Source organism: Bidens hawaiensis, unplaced genomic scaffold (assembly GCF_021521415.1).
Source record: "Bidens hawaiensis isolate Kalapana, Puna unplaced genomic scaffold, B.hawaiensis_p1.1 tig00003961_1, whole genome shotgun sequence".
Lineage (NCBI taxonomy): Eukaryota > Viridiplantae > Streptophyta > Magnoliopsida > Asterales > Asteraceae > Bidens > Bidens hawaiensis.
The window spans coordinates 1,123,576-1,146,026 of record NW_027491228.1 but is presented as its reverse complement, the minus strand read 5'-3'; the positions used below and the strand labels follow the sequence as shown (position 1 = coordinate 1,146,026).

Below are 22,451 nucleotides of genomic sequence, written 5' to 3'. Positions count from 1 at the left end.
CACCACAAGAGCATAACTCGCTGGCGTAACACACGGTGGGACGAAAACCCGGGTGGGCTTTGGGTTCGAACTGATAACCATTGCACAAGCCCTAACTCATTCTTCATTGTTAATATTCATCCAAAAGTGACACAAGTGAGATTCGAACCTGGGTCTCAATTGGAGAGCCCAAGCCTCATACCACTAGACCACAAGTGAGGGATAATACTTATGGGATGTTTACCTTTTTAATTTATGTATACTAACGAGATTAATTATACTATAATATAAATAACGACTTTGGTGCTGCAAGTGGCCTATTAGTCACTTGGCGGCACCATATTAGTCGATTAATATTGGTTTTTAGTTCAGTTACCATAATAAACGCAATGAAAATCGACCAAACATTATTCTTTTTTGTTTTAGTTTCGGTACCATAACAAACCTGAAAGAAATTGACCGAGTTTGCGCATACTCATGGCCTTATTTAAAGCCCATGACCGACAACGTTCAAGTTTTACCAATACGCAATTTTACCGACCGACCCCCATCCCCCTCCCCCAAATTTGGTCGTTGGTCCCCCTCAATTTTTTATATTTTTTTTCGTTTTTAAGTTCCGGCACCGTAATGTACGTAATAAAAAATGACCGAATTCGTGTCAAGTTGCCGCCTCAGTGCTCGGGACCACAACGCTTGGGTTTTACCACCGTCGGGTTTGCCAACCAAATAAACATCGTCTTAAATATTTTGTTTTCTTATATTTTAATGTTTTTATATGTTAACTTGACAAATTAATTTTTTGGGTTTTAACGCTCAAATTTTACCAATGATTCCTATATCATAACGAACGCAACTGATATTGACCGAATTCGCGTCGAATCATCATCATAACGTTCGGGTTTAACCAACGCCCGTGTTACAACGTTGGGGTTTTACCAGCTGTCGCGGCGCAATGCGCCGGATAGAAAAACTAGTTAATAACATTATAAAACACACGCGCGCACACACACACACACATATATATAGGTAAAGTATAGAATGGAAACCCACTTGAGTTGTGAAAATCTGCGAAAACCCTATGTAACATCGTTTTTTTTGTTACATGTAATATATGTTGTAACATTTAATACAAAACATCGAAACATTAAAAAAAATTGTTTTGCTATTTTTTAACATTTTTTTACTAATTTTTTTATATCTTTTTAGGAGAGAGAAAATGTTATATTTATGTTAACATTTTTTATTAACTTTGTGAACCACAAGATTTAATCTTTAATTAAAAACATGTGGTTGGGAATGAGTTTCTAGAGTTTTCACAACTCAAGTGAGTTTTTATTTTAACCTAACCCTACATGTATATATATATATATATATATATGGGTGGGATACAGAGAGAACTAGAGAACTAATAAAGAATTATTTTTAACTTTTAAAAAAAAATATTTTGTAGATTTTTTTTTCTTTCCTCCTAATAAGATGATATTGTTCCTTAAAAAAAACCGTCGATGTAATGCATATGACTAATGTGCATTGCATATGTACAATAGTGTTTAATTACATATAATACAACACATTGCATTATACAATACACACTATCTAATATATGCAAATACAACACTAATAATTGTATGCAACACACATTATCGCATATACGTAATACAACACTAATGCACATATGCACTATATCGATTTTTTTTATTTTTGTATATAATATAACACTATTGTATGCATACAATACAAACAATTGCATATATACTATTCAACACTATTGCACATATCAAAATACACACTAGTGCACATATGCAATAAAAAAAAGTCGATATATTGCATATGTGCACTACAACGAGTTTTTTTTTAATTATTATAATTTTTTCTAGTGAAGAATAAAACAAATAAGAAGGCTGAAAGAAAAAAAAATTTAAATATTTTTTTAATTAAATTAAAAATATTTCTTTATTAGTTCTTTAGTTATCTCTCTAAGAAGGAGTTCTCCTTTGATCCTTTTTATATATATATATATATATATATATATATATATATATATATATATATATATATATAAGCAAAACCAAAAATTTAAAATGGGTCGAGTTTTCGGGAAGATTAACGAACGTTACAAGTCTCATCCACAACCGGAAGATCCAAAGATCGCCACTTCATATCAATTGGCAAACAACGGTCATCAAGGTAAAAGAAACGATTAATTTAACATCCACGGAGATTCGAAGGGGGGTTAGTGGAAAGAGTGGCATTATGATGCTTCTAAAAAATAAACCATTGACCAGCCCTAGTCAAACGATAGAAAGCCCTAAAAAGATTCACGGTAGGAGTCTTTTGAAAAGACCAGGATAACACCGCAAAATGGGAAAGACGAGCGAGTGCCAAAGGATTACAATGAGAAATATGAAAGCCAAAAAACATCAAGGTTCTTATCAAAAACTTACTAAAGGGAATCTTATAGTTAGACACCTTAAAAATGGCAGGATAAATAAAAAATTTTCTTTTGGGAAAGGGATAAATAGGTTTATCCGACGGAGCCTTGATCGGATTCAAATCTGAGGGAATATGAAATTCGTCGACAACGGCCCTAACGTCGTCGTCACTCATTATCAAAGACGTACACTCGATAATAGCCCACTTCCAACAAAATGATAAGAATGACGTACACTCGTTAATAACCCACAAATCATGCCCAAACAACGATCGACTATATTTGAAATATATCAAGGTTACAACTTTTATAATAATGAAACAACCGGTGTTGATGTGATGTCAAGGCTTAAAGCGGTTTGGTTTGTATAGAATTGTAGGATTTCTAAAGGAAAGCCATTGCTATCCACAATGAAAAATACTTACGTACATTCACACGACCATCACTGCATGTCCATTGATACATCCAACGGGTAATGAATAGTAATGTTATGACTTTACTCTCTATGAATGTTATTTTTAAACAACGTCTTAGTTTTGCTATAAAAAAAGGACCGGCGGCACAACTTGTTCCCCGTTTGCCTTCTGTATCGATGCAAACATTATTTTTTAATGAAATTTATAATTCATTTTCATTAAAAAAAAGTTGTTTAACGGTATGTTATGTTAGAGCTTTGTATCATATTGATACAAAAGAAATGGATGAAGCCAAATATTGAAGATATTGGTACCTTGAAGGGAAGATGATACAAGAAAGGGGATGGAACAATATTGATTAAACACCTATAAATTAAAACAAATCTATTGGGACACGAGCATTTGAACATATGAAAAACCAACTTCAAAAATCACACTCCCATATATCAAGTGAACAAATAGTGAAGTAAACTATCATATGGTAAATAAATTACACAAAACCATTTAATGGTTTACAAAACCTCAACTAAAATAAAGTTCTAGAAGTAATGGTCTTTGTGATTCTAGAGTTAAAATCCTCAAATTTTGAGCCATTTGGAACCCACCAAACCCTTATACTCTTATCAATACTACCACTATACACCACAAAACCACCACCAACACTACTTGGTGACACTTGTAAACACTTAACTGGTCCTCCATGACCCATCATCACACCAATCTTAGTCAACCCTTTGACTTTCCTCTTCCACACCCTAATACTTTTATCTGTTGAACCTGTACACAAAATCTCACCTTTCATACACATGCACATAATAGACATCTTATGTGCTTCCACTTCAAAAACCCTAATCCACCCATCCACCATCCACCCCATCACATACCCATCCGACCCACCACCGTAAACCACCGCCCCGTCAGCCGAAACCACCACCGCATTTATCGACACATCCTTATGACCCTCAACAACACCCTTCAGGTAATGCACACCTTCTTTTTCCACCCTCCCCCAAGCCTTAATCTTTCCATCCGCCGAAGCCGAAAAAACCATCCCTTTACTCGCGGTTAACGCGTTTATCGTGTCGTCATGCGCTTTAATCGACTCCAAACACTTGAAATCCGACACTCTCCAAATCTTCAACGTCCTGTCCCAAGAACCTGAGTAGATCAACCCGTTACAAACCGATAAACACGAAATGGTGTCCGCATGTTCGATCCACAAGCGCTTGTGATTCCGTCTTGTTTGGACGTAACTACTGTTCTTCATAATGTTGTTAACATAGTCTTTTGTCGTTGGAAGTGTGTCAACAAGTTTAAACACATTGTCAAGGTTTCTTGAAACCCTCCAAACCCTAATCTTGGAATCTTGATGGGCTGTGAATATTAATGTTCCGATGGTTATTAGCGATTTAACCGAGCCGCTGCCGTGGCCAAACTTGGTGAATAACCGGAGATCGGGCTGCTGCCAGACCATGATTTCTTTACCGTGAGAAGCAGTGATGATGAATTCGCCACATAATGCAATGCATGTGACTGATTCGCTGTGGCCGGTGATGACGGATAGTGGGCGGGGTGTGGCGGTGGGTGAGGGTGTTTTGGGTATTTTGTAGGCCGGAATCTCGCCGGAGTTGGTGGTTCCGGTGGTGGTGATTGTTAGAGTTGAGTTTGGAATCGAGTGATTCATTGTGGGTGGTAATTAAATGGATGGTTTGATGAATGAATATATAACAAGAAATTAAAACTTATATTGTTTAAAACTTTAAATGAAGGGGTATGTTATATATAGGCACCTGCATGACACAAGTCTGAATTAATATGGTTTAGAAGTTATTTTATTGGTGTTTAAATGTTAGTTTTGAAGTTGTGATTATTTACATTATCCTGGTTTTAGTTGTATGATGATAAATAATAACTAAGTTTTAGTTTTTGATTTTTATTTGCTTATATTTTTTTTATAAGATAATTCTTATCATATTCTCTATCATATCTAAAAAAATCATATTCAAAGAAAAATAATTAACTACATTAGAAGAAAGTGCAATCTTGAAAATACTATCCAAATATTAGGAGGCGGTGTTTGGGATTGTTTCTTTAACTCCAAAATGCTTATTGAATCAAAATGTGTTTTTAAAAAATGTGTTTTGATTAACTTTTGTGGTTGGAAAATCTAATAAGTCAATAAGTTATTTTTTAAAAATGTTTGCTTGACTTATTCATATAAAATGATAAAAAAGGCATTCTTGTATATTTAAAACAATTTACTTCTTTTACATATATTATTATTTCCTTAACAATTTTTTTATAAAAATTATAATTTTAAATTTTTGCTACAAAATATATAATATAAAGAATCGAAAACATAATGATTCAACAAATATGTATTGTTTGGAAAGAATTAAAACATAATGATTTGAAAAACGATCTAATGATTTGAAAAACGATCTAATGAATTGTTTATAAAGAATTAAGGGGGTGTTTGGTAGAGGGAATTGAGGGGTGAGAAATGTAATTGGAAAGAATTCTCTTGTTTGTTTATGAAAGAAAGAGGTGAGAAATGGAAATAAACCATTTCTATTTCTCTGATTTTGTTTCTCTAACAAAAGCGGAGAATTGGATTTCTCGACGTTCATTTCTCCCATTTTCCTCCTTTTCCTTTCATTTCTCCCATGTGTTCATCTTTCTTCTGCAAGCGTAAGGCCGCCGCAAGCCGCAAGGATGAAGCCTCCACTTCCACCTCCACCGCGGCCGTTACTCAACCGGAAGAGAATAAGGAGGTTGAGAATCCTGCGCCTAAAACGAAGCGTGCTAGGGCTTCCAAAGCTGAAGCGGAGCCTGAGTTCTTCGATGACCAGCGTGATTGGTAAGGATACGTCTTCATTGTTTGCTGAAAACGTTGCTGTTTGTTTCAGTTTTCGATTGATTGAATTTATGGTTAATTGAGCTAGGGTTGAATGTAGCATATGGAGGTTAATTTGAACAACACATATTTTGATTAATTGATACGCAGCTGAATCTGTGGTTAATTGATTGTATGATAAGTTAGGGTTAAAAGTAGCATTTGGAATTGAAAGCTAAAACAGTTATTTCATATGTTCAACAATTGTTTGATTCATTGATATTAAGCTGAATTCGTGGTTAATTGAACGTATAATAAGTTAGGGTTGAAAGTAGCATATGAAATTGAAAGGTAAATAGTTAATTTGAACAACACATATGTTGAACAATTGTTTGGTTGATTGATGCTGAGCTGAATCTGTGGTTAAAATAGCACATGGAGTTATAAGTAAGTATAGTTAATTTGAGGAAAACAAATGTTGAACAATTGTTGGATGGATTGATACTGAGCTGGTGGTTAGTTGATTATCTAATAAGCTAGGGTTAAAAGTAGCATATGGACGTAAAAGCTAATACAGTTAATTTGAAAACACAAACAGAGAATTAACTTATTGGTACTTTTCTATTCTGCTACACCATTGCAGGTAGGAGATTAGATAAATACTAATAATGAGATACAGGGGACATGGTTAGCAATTCTTGTGTAACTTGGGTTAATTGTTAGCATGCATCGAGGTTGAATCATTAGTTAGACATGTATATTCTTTTGCAAATTGATGTGCATGTTAAACTCAATCTTCAGAATCTTGAGGTTAAAACTTATATGGGCCCTGTTACGGATTTATATGCAGATGCTTCTATAATGCTATAGTTTTAGTGGTTGTGCTTGATTTATAATAAATTGTGTAATTTTCTCTTATCAAAATATGTATCACAATAGTTTTGCATTAATGCTTAACTGGTCATAATCTGTTTTTATTGTTGAATTTAGTTATCTTTTTGAAACACTTGAACATGATGCTTGTTTTTACTTTCTCACTAGTCATGACTAAGATTATACCTTCTTTTCTTTCAATGGTTTTATTTTTTTACTTGTTTTTGCAGGAGGATTTATGGAAGCAGATCTTTCCTGTTGGGACAGAGGTGTGTGTGATCATTAATGTTCATTTTTTATATTGTTCTTTTTTTTTGGTGTAGGCTACTTATTGAATTTTACATTTTCTTGACAGTGGGACCAACTCGACTTACTTTCTGAATACAATTGGAATTTCTCAAATCTAGAGGTGAGTAATACTGTAGCGTTTGTTTAACATCCAAAAAGAATTGATTATTTTTTAATGTTTTATTTATCTAATAAATGTCACATAACTAAGCAACTTTTTATCTCTTCATCAAACCGTGCAGGAGGCATTCGAAGAGGGCGGGGTATTACATGGGAAGAAAGTGTACCTCTTCAGTTGTACAGAACGTAAGTAGAACATGACACTCAAATATTTAGATTTTGAAATTCACATGTTTGTGGACTTATAAGCTTAGATTATTGCCTGATATGTTGCATTTTTTTATTGGTTGAAAATGATGCTATCATCCATGTTTATGTGACTTGATTTATCTTTCTTTCAGCACAATTGCTCTTTTATAATGGTCAATCAAAAGTCACATGCATACCTGTACTAGAGTTAAATTGAAATAGATTACGTATGTAATTCAACTGAGGTTTAGACTGCTAGACGTTATTTGAAATTGGGTCAGATCCACAGAAACTTACAAATATAAATTGCATATTGTTAAGGGCATATTTGGTATTTCTCTTAAAAAGTTGAGTTGAAGTAAAATGTCAACTTTGAGATTGAATTGGTCAAATGATAGTGTGGTAGCCTAAAAATAGTCAGTGATGTGTTATATAAGTTTTAACATTGACATAAACGTTACACCAAATATAGGGATCTAAATGGGTTTGAGACTTTGAGTTAGCTTTGATTCAAATGAAACCTATCTCACAAAAGACTTTTTTGCACAGGTTGGCATGAAAGTGAAAAAATAATGAGATAGCCAATGACATCCAAGTAGTACAGGAGAGGAAATCCTTTGGTCGATAGGGACTCTTTTAGCATGCAAAAAAAGCATTAGCATGGGTTATAAACTCTTCTGGTGTTTACTTGAAATTCATTGTGTAACAACTGATATTGTGAGTTATGATAAAAACGGTTCAAAGCAGCTCATTTGATTGGTAAAGATGTGGATCTAGGACGTTCTTTTCTTGCGTTGACAATAGAAGAGAAAATTGAGATGGTCGAGTTGTATACCGATGGTTCAATGGGATAGTTGTGTATGGTTGAAGTATGTTTTGTATGTGAATTGGTTTTAACTATGGTTGATGTTTTTTGCTTAAAAACTATGTTTTGTATGTGAATTGGTTTGATCAATGCATATTTTGGTTGGAATTTATGCATCTTTTTATATGTTTTTATTTTTTAATAAATATTTGTTATGAAAAAAATACTTGTGCTAATGATAAAGTTGATATAATTCTCTATTTATTTTCTATGTACCAAACAAGAGAAATGATTCTCAGCTATATTTCTCTACTGAAATCTCTGTACTACCAAACAGAACAGTCAATTCTCATTCTCCAGACCAATTCCCTTTCTCTGCAATTCCATTTCTCTATTCCATTTCTCTACAATTCCATTCTCTGTACCAAACACCCCCTAAAAAGATTCAGAAATAATGTATTGGCTTCTATAAAAAAATAACTATTTGATCACATAAATGTTTAAATCAATTGACCGACAAAAGAAAAAAGAAAAAAGAAAACAATAGAAGAGGAAGAAAACATAACATAGCATGAGATTTCTTTCAATTGTTGAGAAAAAAAAAAGTTTTAGAGATAGATTGCAAAGCTCGACGTTCTGTGGTGGAAAACGAAATTAATGAACGACGTTGTATGTTATTGTTCGAATATTAATGGTAATTTTTCAATCAAAAAATCAGAAGCCATTTTAAAAAGTTAGGATCTGTGACTTTTATAAAGAGTTTTTTTAACCTTTTAAGAGAACTAACTAAAAAATGACTTCTACGGTTACCAAACACCTTTTTTTAAACTTAATTTATGTAGAGTGCATTCTTATGTTTAAGTTTTTTGTATTTATTAGCTAGCTTTATTATCTCATGTAATATTTTGTGTTTTCATTTAGTTTGTTTATGTTTCGACCTGAGGCCATTTGTATGCTAGCCCATTCGGCTTTATGGAATAGAGAACATATGAATATGTAGAAGACTTGCCTATAAAAGATGTAAGCTTCTCATACATATATGTAACTTTTTAACTTTGAAACCAACTCTACTTTATCTCTCTAACTTATCCTATCAACTATTTCCATATATAGCAAATAACAAGAAGATTCGAGATTTGGATGTTGCTAGTGATTTTCACTTGCTAACAACACAATTTGATCCAAGAAAGTTGTGAGATCCATTTCTAAAGGACCTACATTTTCTTTTTGAAAAAAAAAAAAACCAATAAGTTGATAAGTCATTTTTAAACTCAACCCCAAACATGCTTTAAGTGTCATGGAGTTATCAGGGACGTCACCCACACCCACATGCCAACTCATCACCACCGGGTGCCAAACACCACACGCCACAACCATTTTAACCAAGCGTCACCCCTCTAGGCGCCTCTACAATGGCGCCCAACGTCAACTTCCTCTTCAACTTAGTAACACTTGTTTTATTGGGTTGATTCGTTAATTTTCCTTCGCCTACGTGGTGATGACATGGTTGTGCATTTTGTTAACCAACACCCATCCATAACACATGGTCTAAGAGAAGATAAGAGGTTATAAAACAATACAATGTTTCAACAAGTTGTCATAACCAAGTATCTTTAAGTTTTTGCACTAATAACTATTATTGGTCCAAAAAAATTGTCCAAAAAATAGGGGTTCAAACAAGAGTAGCTGCTAGAAGCTGGTTCCATGTGTCTGGAACTCCAGAAACACACCAATGTGTGCAATCCATTCCTCTAAAGCCATTGAATCTGCTTGGATGTCCATCTTTTCTCAATTGAGACAATCTTGTTATGTTGGCAATGACACTGGTTTTACAATACCACTCAGAACTTCCTCAATCACCGTCTCAGCACGCGGCATGCTACCATTGCACTTAGATTCGTTTATCGGAGTCATTTCTTCAGCACGGGTTGTCACACCCGGCTCGTTCCATTCTGCGCCACTGCACAAGTTTTGATTTATTTCTTCAATATCTCGATAAAAATACACTTGAAAATAATCATAAATCTTTAGATTCTTTATTAAATTATATAATTAATTTCTTGTTTTGTAACTTTGCTAGGGTGCTAAACGGGTCATCTCCGCAAGTTAATGGGTCGAATCTTATACAAACCCAAAATATTGCGATGAACCCTGGCATGACACATACCTAAGGATTGTGTAAACATGAACTTGAATATAGCACGAGTTTTTTTGGATTAACATGAATACGACTTGTTTAATCTGATTTTATTTATTATTTTTATATTAAACTATAAGTAATGCTATCTAACTTTTAAATTTTCTTATAAAATGAAAATTTAGTTCGTGTTTTGAAATTATACATATATACGCACACAAATGCCAACCTACAAACCTACCATGCCAACTCGTTTATACAACTTGACTAAAACTCATCTTGACACTCAAACAAATAGATAACATGTTAGGTTCATGTTATGTTAGAAATTCACACCCTAAATATTTTTTTTTTCATAATTAATAAGATATTTAATTTTTTTGTGACGCTATTGATCTTAATAGATTTTTAGTAACTTTATGTTCGAATTTAGGAAAACCCGTTTTCTCTAGCTAACAGCAATAACGAAAATAGTTAAATGTATATATATATATTATGCATTTAAAAACTAAAAAGTATGAAAGCATTACTAGTAATGAGATGGAGAAACTCCTTGAAAAAACACTCTGGTTCTCTTAGTGTTTATATGCACATCGACCCAATTCGCCCAAGTCTTCAAAGCTTCACGAAATGCAACAATCCGATTCATGTCCTTCTTTACACTCGCACCGATTTTGATATAATCCCACCTGCATCAATTACAATATTGGTAATCTATCAACCATTATGTAAACAAGCATATAACGTATACACGTACGGTTGTTTTTTCCCAGCGCGGCCCCACCAAAGCCACGTATTAAAGATCAAAACATCTTTATGCTTCCATACATCTCCACTTGTAATCGAATCTAGTTGCAAAACCCGACCAAAATTGATCGCCTCCACAATGTCAACCAAGTATTGAGACCAGAACATCGAAACCGAAACTTCAAAATCCTACAAATTAAACGGCATAATAGTATGTTCATTAACTTTCTAAAACATGCATGTATGTTATATGAAATGAATGAATGATATATTATAAATAATAGTTTATAAAGAGTTGATCATAATCTTAAATGTGACCGTTGTAGTCGAGTTAACGATTTTCGTTGTGATATTGGAGTGTAGTGGCAAGGCATCATGAAGAAGGCACACCATGGATTGCCACTGGTTTAAGCTAATTGAATCTCCGATGTACATTATTTTCTTACCCCTCATTTTTCTCAAAATTTTTTTGGCGTCAAATCTAGAAGTAAAAATTGCATGCAATTGAAGAAAGCAAGAATGAATTTTATATAAACTCATATTTGTTTTTTGATAACTCATGACTCTCTAATGTACTCCTAAGTTATGCGCTTATTATAGACATCCACGAGACTTGAATCCACACACCTTTGGAAGGTAGAGACTTATCCAATTCTAAATATATATTGATAATAAAGAATTAAATATAATGTAGCTTTAAAAAAATTTACATAATATTCTAATATATCATCCCTTGTTCATCCTACCATTGGTACCTTGATCTATCCACTTGACGACTTGTGATGGTGATTATGGTGTGCATGTGATATTCATGGCATTTTGAACTTATTGTAGTTAGAAAATTTTATAATTGGTAGAATTATTTTTCAAGATAGTTTTAAGGATGGATTTGTAACTAAAAGTTTCAGTTACAGCAGGGAAATAATAGCTGACTAAGATCATAGTCAAGGGTCCACGATCTTGGAGAAAAAGAAAACTTATGGACCCAACAATGATGAGTTATTGAGTGAGGAGTGACTCACTAGCGGGTCGGCCTAACCATTTTGGTGACCCAAAGCGTGTAAAAAATCTGTGGCCTTTTTAAAAAAAATTTAGTTCTTACTTTCCAAAATTTTATTCATTTCGCTTTAGATTCAATTAAATGAATACACTGAATTCAAAACCTATATAGTTTCACTTCTCTTAAAATACTCTATTTTATAACGTAAGCTAGTGTATCATTTGTTTTTTAAAACAAACCAACCATAGTGCATATATGTTGAAACACGTCATCAATGTAATTTGATGGGAGGATACCGCAAAACATCTTATAGACGAAAACACACAGATTGGTCATTTTCAACATGACCGCTTACATTTAGGTATAATGCACATATATCATCTTACTTTAGAGAAAAAATAACATTTAAAGTACGATAATGCTGAGTTTTAACTTGATAAACTCACAAACAAGTTTTGACTCCAAATTAGAAATTACTACATATGGTCATGTTATTATTTTTTTTAATTACATGTACACAAGTTACTGAATAAATCTTTTAAATTTTTACTTACAAGTAATAAAAAAAACTTTATTAAACTATAATCTATATTGTGTGAAAAATAAAATGCCTTTAAAATAGTAGAAGAAAAATGATTTACTATATGCAATTTTGGGCTTTTAACATATTTCCTTTATTGGTGTCGGATAAAAAAAATTAAATCTTCAATCAGAATGGAGATCGAACACTGGTGGGCCGGTGGCCAAGGAAAATGAAAGCGCTAGTAAGCAAACTAACGCTATAGTGAAGCAACATTTTGCCTTAAAATCACAAATAAATATTATATATGCTATATATATAGTTTATTTTGAAAAATAGAGGCCTTAAAATTTCGGGAGCCAAAAGCCCTAGCTTTACTTGGTAGTCATTTGGGCCGGCCGTGAGTTTTGGATACACATTTTACTACCGGAGATGGGAATTAGGAATACCATGACCCAAAATCGGATTTATGAGGCCTCTTGTACTTGTGTGCTTTAAAGTCCTATGTATGTTTATACACACATAATCCACAATGTCACACTTAAATTATCTGAAGCATGTCATTCCTAAACTAGTCACTTAAATTCTCTCACAAGCATGTCATTCCTAAACTAGGGTAGGATAAATAATGGACCACAATTCCATGTATCGAACAACTTATTGTAGACTGAGTAGCATGCCAAGATGTACGGCATTCGGCACTCGACCATTGTGTGTTTATTGGGTGATAATTATATTGGTTATCTAAACGTTAAGGTAGTATCTCCAAATCAAGAGTTAAGGCTGGATAGCATAAGATAGGAATGCACTAACAGAAATTTTGCTTCATAATGTGTAACTAGAGTTACATTGTTTGGTATTTCAAGCAACTACTGATGTAGTTTAGAAGCGATCAATCGTTCAAGAAACCCATAACAAAGACCATAAAACCGAACCAAAGGTTCAAGAACAATGCTCTTTTAATCAAAAACTAACTAAACAATAAACCCTAGCATCCAATTTATGCTAAAAGCTGAAAAGGAGATAAACATGGAAATAAGATAATAAAAACAATAAAATATAAAAATAACAAAATTAAAAGATATTGTCCACGCCCCTGCATCAACTATAGTCTGCTTTAATAACGTTAACAAGTTATACCTTTCAATCACCCGTTACTCCATTGACGTGAAAAGATATTGAGAATGATATTCATTTTGTCTAAGAAAAAGTTGTTCTGTCTTGTTTGTACTTGTTTCAGACACGCAAACAATACAAAGAGTTTTGGCATAACCATCGTGCACGTGAATATTGTGACACTCCAAACAGATTTTGGATCTCATAAGCAATTAGCACAACTAAAATGTTGGTCCAAACTAAATTTATTCTTAAAGTCTAAAATGTTAGCCTCAACACTATTGCATATTTAGTAGTGGAATCAAAATCTTTTAGTGGGCCATCATATGAAAAAAAAAGCCTCAGTTTTATGATTTATAAACGTCCAACAACTTCTGATGACGTCAGTGGACACTCTTGATCCCTTGGTTCCGCTCGTGCATGTGTGTGTATATGTGTGTGTGAATATATGTATGTATGGGGAGAGAAGGACCGGGATACATACCTCGGCAAGTTGCAATGGTCGGGCTGCCATCGGTACTTTAGGTAGCTTCGATCCGGGCGACCGTATTTGATGCAGTCGTATTCCTTTCGCATGTGCGTACATTTTGATGAATCATACATAGGATACGACTCATCGTACAGCCAACTTCCTTGGTACAAGTTGCACTTGTCACCACCATTTGATGTTGCTCTTGACACAAGTGCACACAAAATAACAACAATTGCACACCAACATCCTCTTTCAATCCCACAACCCATCACTGATAGATTACATATATCTCTATGTATATATGCATTTATTTATATACACAAGAGGCTGAGAGAGATCGTTGACCCGTTTGAAGGAGCAATGCGATCGATTTGGATCACAAACAGCTAAACCACGAGTTCAATTATTTGGCAAGGTCATCTACAATTAAAAGTTACGTAAGTTTTTGCCTTTAATTAATGCGGATTAAGTATTTCATTAATGCAGATCCAATATTTAATAATTCTAAGAAAAGTTATGAATCACATGCATTAATATTATATATAAATTGCTATTAATGAATAAAAATGAAAATTTGGAAAGAATGAATTTGAATAAATTACTAGAACTTGAGTTAGCAAAATGATGTCACGAACTTTACATGAAATTGTTTGGATTTAGTCTAAACAAGTTGTTGGATCAGTCAAACTCATGAATACATTAATCAAAATGAATCGTGTTTTGGTCAACACCTAGCATATTGGCTGGTTTAACCCTTTTAAGTCTATACTTATTTTTTAAAATATGTTTTATGTAATAATTTGAAATAGTTTAGTGAAAAATAAATCCCAAGTTTTCAAGAAAAAGTTAGAACACTAGAAATATGTATAAAATAATTACGTTCAAAACTTGATGTTTAATTAATATGTGAAAAATAGGGTAAATTTATCACACGTGACAACAATGAAAACTCGTGTCACGTTCGGGTCCATGTATTTGACGCGATTTAATGTTTGTGTTGTGTTCAGGTTCGGGTTCACATGTCCAGCTATATTTTCAGATTCGTGATATGTTCAAGTTTGTATCAAATTTTTGTGTTCATGACGGTTTTATCTATTTTTTGAACAAAATCAATTTATTAAAAAGAAGATGGTTAGAAAAAGCTAACCAAACATCCAAACTACAAAATTACATGAAAATCAGGGGCGGACGTGCAAGGGTAGCCTTTGCTACCCCTCAACTTTTCGTCAATAGTAAAACAAAAAAAAATTATGTCAGTTTTTGTTTTTCTACCCCCTGAAAATTATAATGTTACCCTTGTTTGTTTAAAACCCAACTAAATTAAAGTTCAAATCAATTAAAGATCAAACTAAATAAAGCCCAATAACCCTATATGTTTTATATCCGTTATAATTTATTTTTGTTTCAACGGGTCAGGGTTCAAGGTGATGATGGTGCAAGCAATATGTGAGGAGAGTTTAATGGATTAAAAGCTTTGATTTTGAGAGATAATCCATCAACACATTAAATACATTGGTTTGCTCATCAACTTCAGTTAGTGTCACACCCCAACCTACGGTGGAATATTCTGGGGCGCGAACTGTTGATTCACAACTCATAAGGCACTAACATAACAATATTATAGTGACAATATCTAATTATTCTATTGAATTTAAATAAGTACACATCATCTCAAACAATTACAATTAAAACAAAACAAATAACACAAAAACATCATGTCTTTCTTTTATCAAATATCTTGAGCCCATTCTATGTGATCTTCAACATTCACTTCACACCATAAGATAGCCTGCAATATGCGTATAAAATAGATATGTTTGTCAATATGAAGTTGAGTAAGTGATAACCAGTTTTGACACAAACTATAACATATAATAAAAATTGCAAATCAATAATGTGAGTATCAACAATTAAATAATGAGCAAATAATTTGTGTCGTTTGACCATTACCTTGCGAATTGGGTTTTGGCTACTAAGACGAAAGAAATACAAAAAAATGGTGTTGGTTGACCATTGCCTTGCGAATCGGGCTTTGGTTACTAAGACGGCGTATGATCATATTAACTGAGAGTGAGATATATTGTGATGGACCTCTCCGAATGCGATAAAATAAACAAGTAAGCAAATAAGCAAGTAACATTTAATCGTTTAACATAACAAGTCATGAGTTGCTAGTTTAAATGAAATAAATGAATTGAGATAATAACAAGTTTAATATTATATGGTACACATTAAGTCCCCAACATGGTTTTAAAATCAGTAAAATAGGGGAGTGATTACTCACCTTAATAATTGATGAGCTAAACAATAAAATAAGAATAACAAACACATCTCGAGCCTTTAACGCGCTGACTGATCCGACATGAACTGACCTGGAACTTTGAGACATTAAACAACAATTAAAAACGAGAAGATAGCCACTGGAATCAGATCAAACGGATGTGTAAAACTCAAGTTATGAGGTTTTTAATATATAAGCGAGCTGGTACTGTTCAGAATCCAAACTCCGAGTCGGGAGTCAGGGTATGACTAGTACACTCAAAATTTCAAAACAAGCATAAAAGTATTCTGTCCCAAAAGCTATATTTGAACAGAAGATAGTGAAATCGAATAGTTAAAGGATTTGACTATTTTGCCCTTAAATTAGCCGGGATCAAATTTTTAGCATCCGTATTTTGTGAATAATAAATAATAGAGAATTTTATTAATTATTATGTGTATCATTATCTAAATTTTGTTAAGTATAAGAGATTGAGTGGTAGGCCTGGAATCATGAATGGGCTTGAGGAAGTGGATACGGGCCCGACGCCCATAGGGTGGGGTATTTAAACCCTAACTTTTCCCAAACATTCCTCATTTTCCATTCTCTCTTTTCCTCCCTACACACACACACATACTCTCTCAAAACCCTGAATCCAAATCCGGGTTAAAGTAAGGAAGATTTTGTGTTCAAGTATCTTCAAACAACAAGAACACGTCCAGATCCACGAGTTGGTCCAGATCTGAACCCGAACCCGAGACCAAAAAGGTGAGTTTCAGCAAAAATTTTAAGTTTTTAATTCGACATGCAACTTGATATATTAGTAGATCGGGCTGTAGAATGTAAGAAAAACATAAACTTGGTGAGTCGTAACCCACCGGGTGCGATATAGGACAAAAAGGTGATGTTCGGAGCTTGTAAAACACGGGTAGACAAAGTTGGTACGGCCCAAAACTCATAAAAAGGGTAAAATCGGGTCATAAGGAAGGGTCACGAAGGAAAATGGCTGTAAAATGGTAAAATAAAGAAAAAAGGGGATTCTGATCGCACAGAAAAGAATCGCATCGCACGAGCATGCAATGCGATTACTTAAGTCGTGCGATGCGATTAGAATTTGCCCATGCGATGTGATTCGTTTTGCTCCATGCGATGCGATTGGTTTTGCTCCATGCGATGCGATTTCGTTTTGCTCCATGCGATGCGATTGGTTTTGCTCCATGCGATACGATTCGTTTTGCTTCATGCGATGCGATTCCTTTTGCTCCATGCGATGCGATGTGAATGGATTGCAACCATGCGACTGGTTTTGGAAAGAGTCATTTTCTGATGAAATTGTAGTAAAGACTTATTAATGAAAATAAAATTTTTCCAAGATGACTTGGCAACTTGACCCCAGCCAGGGGCTCTGCCCCTTGGATCCTGCTAGTGGTTGCCGCTCCAAGACCCTGCTATCAGGGGCGTTGCGCCCGGACCCCCATTAGTTGAGGGTTTCATTAACTTACATGTAAGAAGTAGTAGTTATAGATAATTGACACTCGTAACTTATTACACAGTTAGCCGTGCACAGCTAAGGAAGGGTGTTACCATTAATTTAGAGAGAAATTGACTATAAGTGAGTTTATAGCCCCATTGCTCTGTTATGTTTTTGGGGCTGTGTGCATACTCCAAAGTGATTAGTTAATACACTTACCTTAAGTGGTAAGTGTATGCCATATGAATGCTTATAAATGATACTTTTTTGGTATGGAAAGAGTTAAATGTATGTATGAAGATGTATATAAGAATAGATATAACTAATGTATGTATGGTTTTTATGGTTAAAGGGTTGCAGACCCTAATAATATCTGCGAAGAGCAAAGGGTTGCAGACCCTAATAATATCTGCGAAGAGTAAAGCGTTGCAGACCCTAATAATATCTGCAAAGAGTAAAGGTTTGCAGACCCTAATAATATATGCGAATAGTAAAGTGTTGCAAACCCTAATAATATATGTGAAGAGTAAAGGGTTGCAGATCCTAATAATATATGCGAAGAGTAAAGGATTGCAGACCCTAATAATATCTGCGAAGGTTATAGGGTGAAAGGCTCTTTAAAACGTAGAACGGTTATGTATGCATAAAATAATGAAAGTAAGTTAAAGTATGAATGTATGGAAGTATGAAAGTTAGAACGAATGTAATATGTGTCTTTGGATATATACACATGTGTAAGAATGTGAATGTAATGTATGTTACCTGCTTAACTAGAACTCACTCAGCGTAGCTGACTTTTAGTATGCACGCAGGTAAATATGTTAAAGGAGCTGACTTGAGGATGGCACATGGTAGGGACTAGAAGACTGGCATCTTGAGAAGGAAGATTATGAAATTTGATGTTATGTTTAAGACAAGTTAACTTTTGTTAAGACAATATTTTGTGATTTTTAATATAGTGGTTGTTGTTTTTAGTATTTCCGTGAAAGTTTTAATTAATTCTGATTTTAGAACTGTGTTTATAAGTAAATCCAACACCCAATGTAGGGCACCGGGATCGGGGCCTTACAAAATTGACCACCGAGGCTCCCTCAATCCCATAAATTGATTGAGGGATTTTGTTAAGTGAATGAAAACAAACAAAAATAAAGAAGACAAAACAATTATTAGAACTAGTAGATAATCGAGGTCAAAGGGGTCTTGAACACCAAAGTCAGACTAAAGCTTAAAGTTCTTGAACAAACTTGAACGAACCGACAATGGAGGAAAGGATTTCATGATATGAAGAGGTGGTGGCTGATTTACATTAGATTTTTAGGGTTTAGGAATGTATTATGATTAATTATTATACACCAAAATCATTTATTAGGAAATAGTTCGTTTAAGGAAACTGAATAAGCTTATTATGACAAAATTGGGTCAATTAACCAAGAGATTTTGACTTTAACAACAAGAAAACAAGTTTGAACCTTTTATAACATTATAGAACTTATCTTAGGGCTTAAGTTTCATTAATTAGGTCAAAATAGGCTCGATTTAGCAATAAAAGCTAATAAACGAGCCAAACGACAACAAAAATTGATACAAAGAGTAGCCCACGTCACGTGGCCCACATGGGGCTCTCTCTACGCGTGACGCGGCGTGGTGAGTGGGTTTCCCAACTTTGATTTTTGGCAAAAATTAGTCTCTGCACTTTTATAAATGCGATTTTTAGCCGTTTTAAACGATTTTAAGGGTTTTTAAGAGTTGCTTGACGAGTTTGAAAGTTAAGAGAATATAAATTAAGTTTAATCAAGCTAAATGCTAAAAAATTTAAGGTTTTATAAATTAGAAAGATTCGAATTACATTCCTGAGTCGGGTAAACGAATATGAATTCAAATATTAAATCCGAGATGTTATAGTTAACGATTGTGGCTATTGAAAAAAAAAAAAACCTATCGGTGTTAAAGAATTTAATGAATTTCTTGGAATTGTCGTTAATACGGTTGGTGCTTCTTGTAAAGAACAGATATGATGTTCAAGAGAGAGAGAGGGGGGGGATTCTTTTTGGTGAGACTAAGACGAAAAAAGGATTACACCAAGATAATTCCCTACGCGCGTCGGAGACACATGATAAGATTCTCATCATAGAACAATCATAAGTTTGTTAAAATTATTCTCGAAATTTGTTGAGCTACTTGATTTTATTACAAAATATGGAGAGAGCGTGTAACAACAATTTAATGTGAAAGGTATTCTATCATATTTTAAGAGTCTTGAATTTGTGTTTTTTATGGGTGTTGCTAAACATACCCACCCCCTCCATGTCATTTTTACTAAACGTGCACCCCTTGAACTTATTAAATTAATTATTATTAGCTCTTAACATTATTTACGTACATATTAGCCCCTACAACTTTTTTTTTCACTTAATAGTCTCCACTTCATATATAAAACTAAAAACAATTATGCTATTATTATTAATTTATTTTTATTACTATTAATATTGTATATAGTTATAGTATCTTTTTTTTAATTTTAATAGTATCAATATATATATACATATATATATATATATATATATATATATATATATATATATATATATATATATATATATATATATATATATATATGCATCAACACTGATAATAATTACTATTATGATGCTCAAGGACAATAAACATAAAATGAGAGGGGTAAAAAAAACTTTATAGTTTTTAATTTAATATTTCAAAGTGAGACCAAAAAAAAAAAAACTGCATAGTTTTTAATTTAATATTTTCAGTAAACTGTGGTTTTCATCCAAGTGGTTTGTCGAAATCTGCGGTTTTAGTCAAATAGTTTCAAATTTGTGTTTTCATCTATGTGGTTTCATTTCACTTGCAATTAAACCTGACCCCACTAACCCCGTTAATTATAATGGTTAAACCCATCAGGATGCACCTCACGTGAGGGGGACTTTTGTCCATTTTCTCCCCAAATAAACCCCAGCCCCACACGTGAGAGGGCTTGTGAATTAGCGCTGAGGTTTACTTGGGAAGAAAAAGGACAAAACTCCCCCTTACGTGAGGTGCATGCTGATGGGTTGATCAGACTTAATGGGGTTAGTGGGTCGAGTTCAATTGCAAGTGAAACGAAACCATAGGAATAGAAATCACAAATTTGAAATTATTGGACTAAAACCGCAGATTTCGATAAACCACAAGGACGAAAACCACAATTTACTCTAATATTTTAAAGGGAGACCATAAAATGCAATAAAATAGTACAAGGGAGTAATACGTCAAATAAAATTCTTAAAGGAAACGAAATTTCACGGGAGGGGATATGACAAGTAGAGAAGGGGGTACGTTTAGCCTACCCCGTTTTATACATATTGTTGGACAATATTTTAGGCCTCGTAAATGCTCTATCAGAACATTTTCAAAAAAATAGTCAAGACTTATAAGAAGCGTTAGATAAAATAAAAGAAGAGGATATAATAGCTTGATTTCAAGTTTTAGAAACCGAATACGAGAGAACTTTGCACCCCATGTGCTTAAATTTGTTTATTGTCATCTTTCTATTTTTGTTTTGATTACATTATATGAAATATGGTAAAAAAATAATTAAACGTTATCCTTGAGATTTTGATGAAGATCCGTCACTGATGAAAAGAAGAGGTTTTGCAATCACTTGTTCCAAAAAAGATTTAGTTTTTTTTATCCAAGTAACAATCTATAAAATTGAAAAATAAATAATATAATAAAAGCTTATCTCCGACTTCAAAATGCTGGTGAATAAACACAGATCTAAACTGAAGTTTACGGAGTAATTCCACAGGTGAATTGATACTTAAAGCCTTGAATATGAATAAGTAAGCTAGATCTACGAAACGAAAAAAAGCCGTTAGCCTTGTTACAACAAGAGGGGCTTTATGTAATCACCCTTCGGCATGAAAATGAATATGTTAAGATATGAGCAATAAGGAGAGAATTAAGAGTGCAAAATCTTTTTTACCATTTGAGGAGGTCATTTATAGCTGGAGGTTTGGAATACTATTATTTATGTTGTCCCCACACGTAGCTCTTATCCAAATGGCATCTTCGGATGGGTCTCATGAGGGTGCCCGCCAGTGAGTTTGTCTCTTTGGCATTTTCCCTCCAATGACTTGGGATCGTCTTTGGTTAGATGCATAGACGTGCAGGTCCTGCTGTGTCGCAGAGGGCCCATAGCCTTTTGAATTTGTGCCCATATCTCAAATTGCTTTGTTGAGTCATGTGCATAGGCTCTGTCGCAGATGGCCCATAGCTTTTTGAATTTGCACGCTCATATTGACATTTTTGCATCACATGTTTCCTTTAGTGGGTGGATAACTTATAAGTTGACAAGCGATAGTAACATTTGGTGACTGTCACAGAGGGACAACGGGCATGTCGGTCTGCCATCTATTCTTTCACTTACATTTTGACGTGTCGCATCATTAAAAATATGTCTTTGATATTAAATGTGTAATCTTCTTAATTAGCATTGGGCTTGTTCTTTTGTTTTATAAGATGGATTATCTTGGTTTTAGGCTATTATCATGGGCTTGCAAGAAGACTTCAATTTTGTGTCAAGTGTTATTGATTGTTCCTCCATCGTCGCTTCTTTTCTTTTGGAAATGAGCGTCCTCTCGAGCAACAGTTTGCAAGCCGGATTCTCCGATTCCTATTATGGTATTTTGTCACACCCGGTCTCACAGGCCTAGACGTATGACCAACAGTTCTTTTAGCGGAAGTCTTTTAAATAAAGTATATTCTTTCATAAAATTTTGGGAATTTAATACC

At 33.8% G+C, this 22,451-nt stretch overlaps 1 protein-coding gene, 1 long non-coding RNA gene and 1 pseudogene across 2 annotated transcripts; 1 reads left to right on the top strand and 2 right to left on the bottom strand.

Moving 5' to 3' along the window:
- Positions 1-3,352: 3,352 nt before the first annotated feature.
- Positions 3,353-4,510, bottom strand: LOC143624769 (protein JINGUBANG-like). The gene has a single exon (XM_077095312.1). The coding sequence runs from the start codon at positions 4,508-4,510 to the stop codon at positions 3,353-3,355; it is 1,158 nt and encodes a 385-aa protein (XP_076951427.1).
- Positions 4,511-6,625: 2,115 nt separating this feature from the next.
- LOC143624732 (uncharacterized) lies at positions 6,626-7,334 on the top strand. The gene is made up of 4 exons (XR_013152165.1): positions 6,626-6,804; positions 6,891-6,944; positions 7,066-7,129; positions 7,285-7,334. It is a non-coding gene; the product is annotated as an uncharacterized LOC143624732 (long non-coding RNA).
- Positions 7,335-9,590: 2,256 nt separating this feature from the next.
- On the bottom strand, positions 9,591-14,207 carry LOC143624729 (protein trichome birefringence-like 38; annotated as a pseudogene).
- Between the last annotated feature and the right edge of the window lie 8,244 nt (positions 14,208-22,451).

Excerpts from the sequence above, each read along its gene's own strand:
- LOC143624769 (XM_077095312.1), bottom strand. The coding sequence starts at position 4,510 with ATGAATCACTCGATTCCAAACTCAACTCTAACAATCACCACCACCGGA.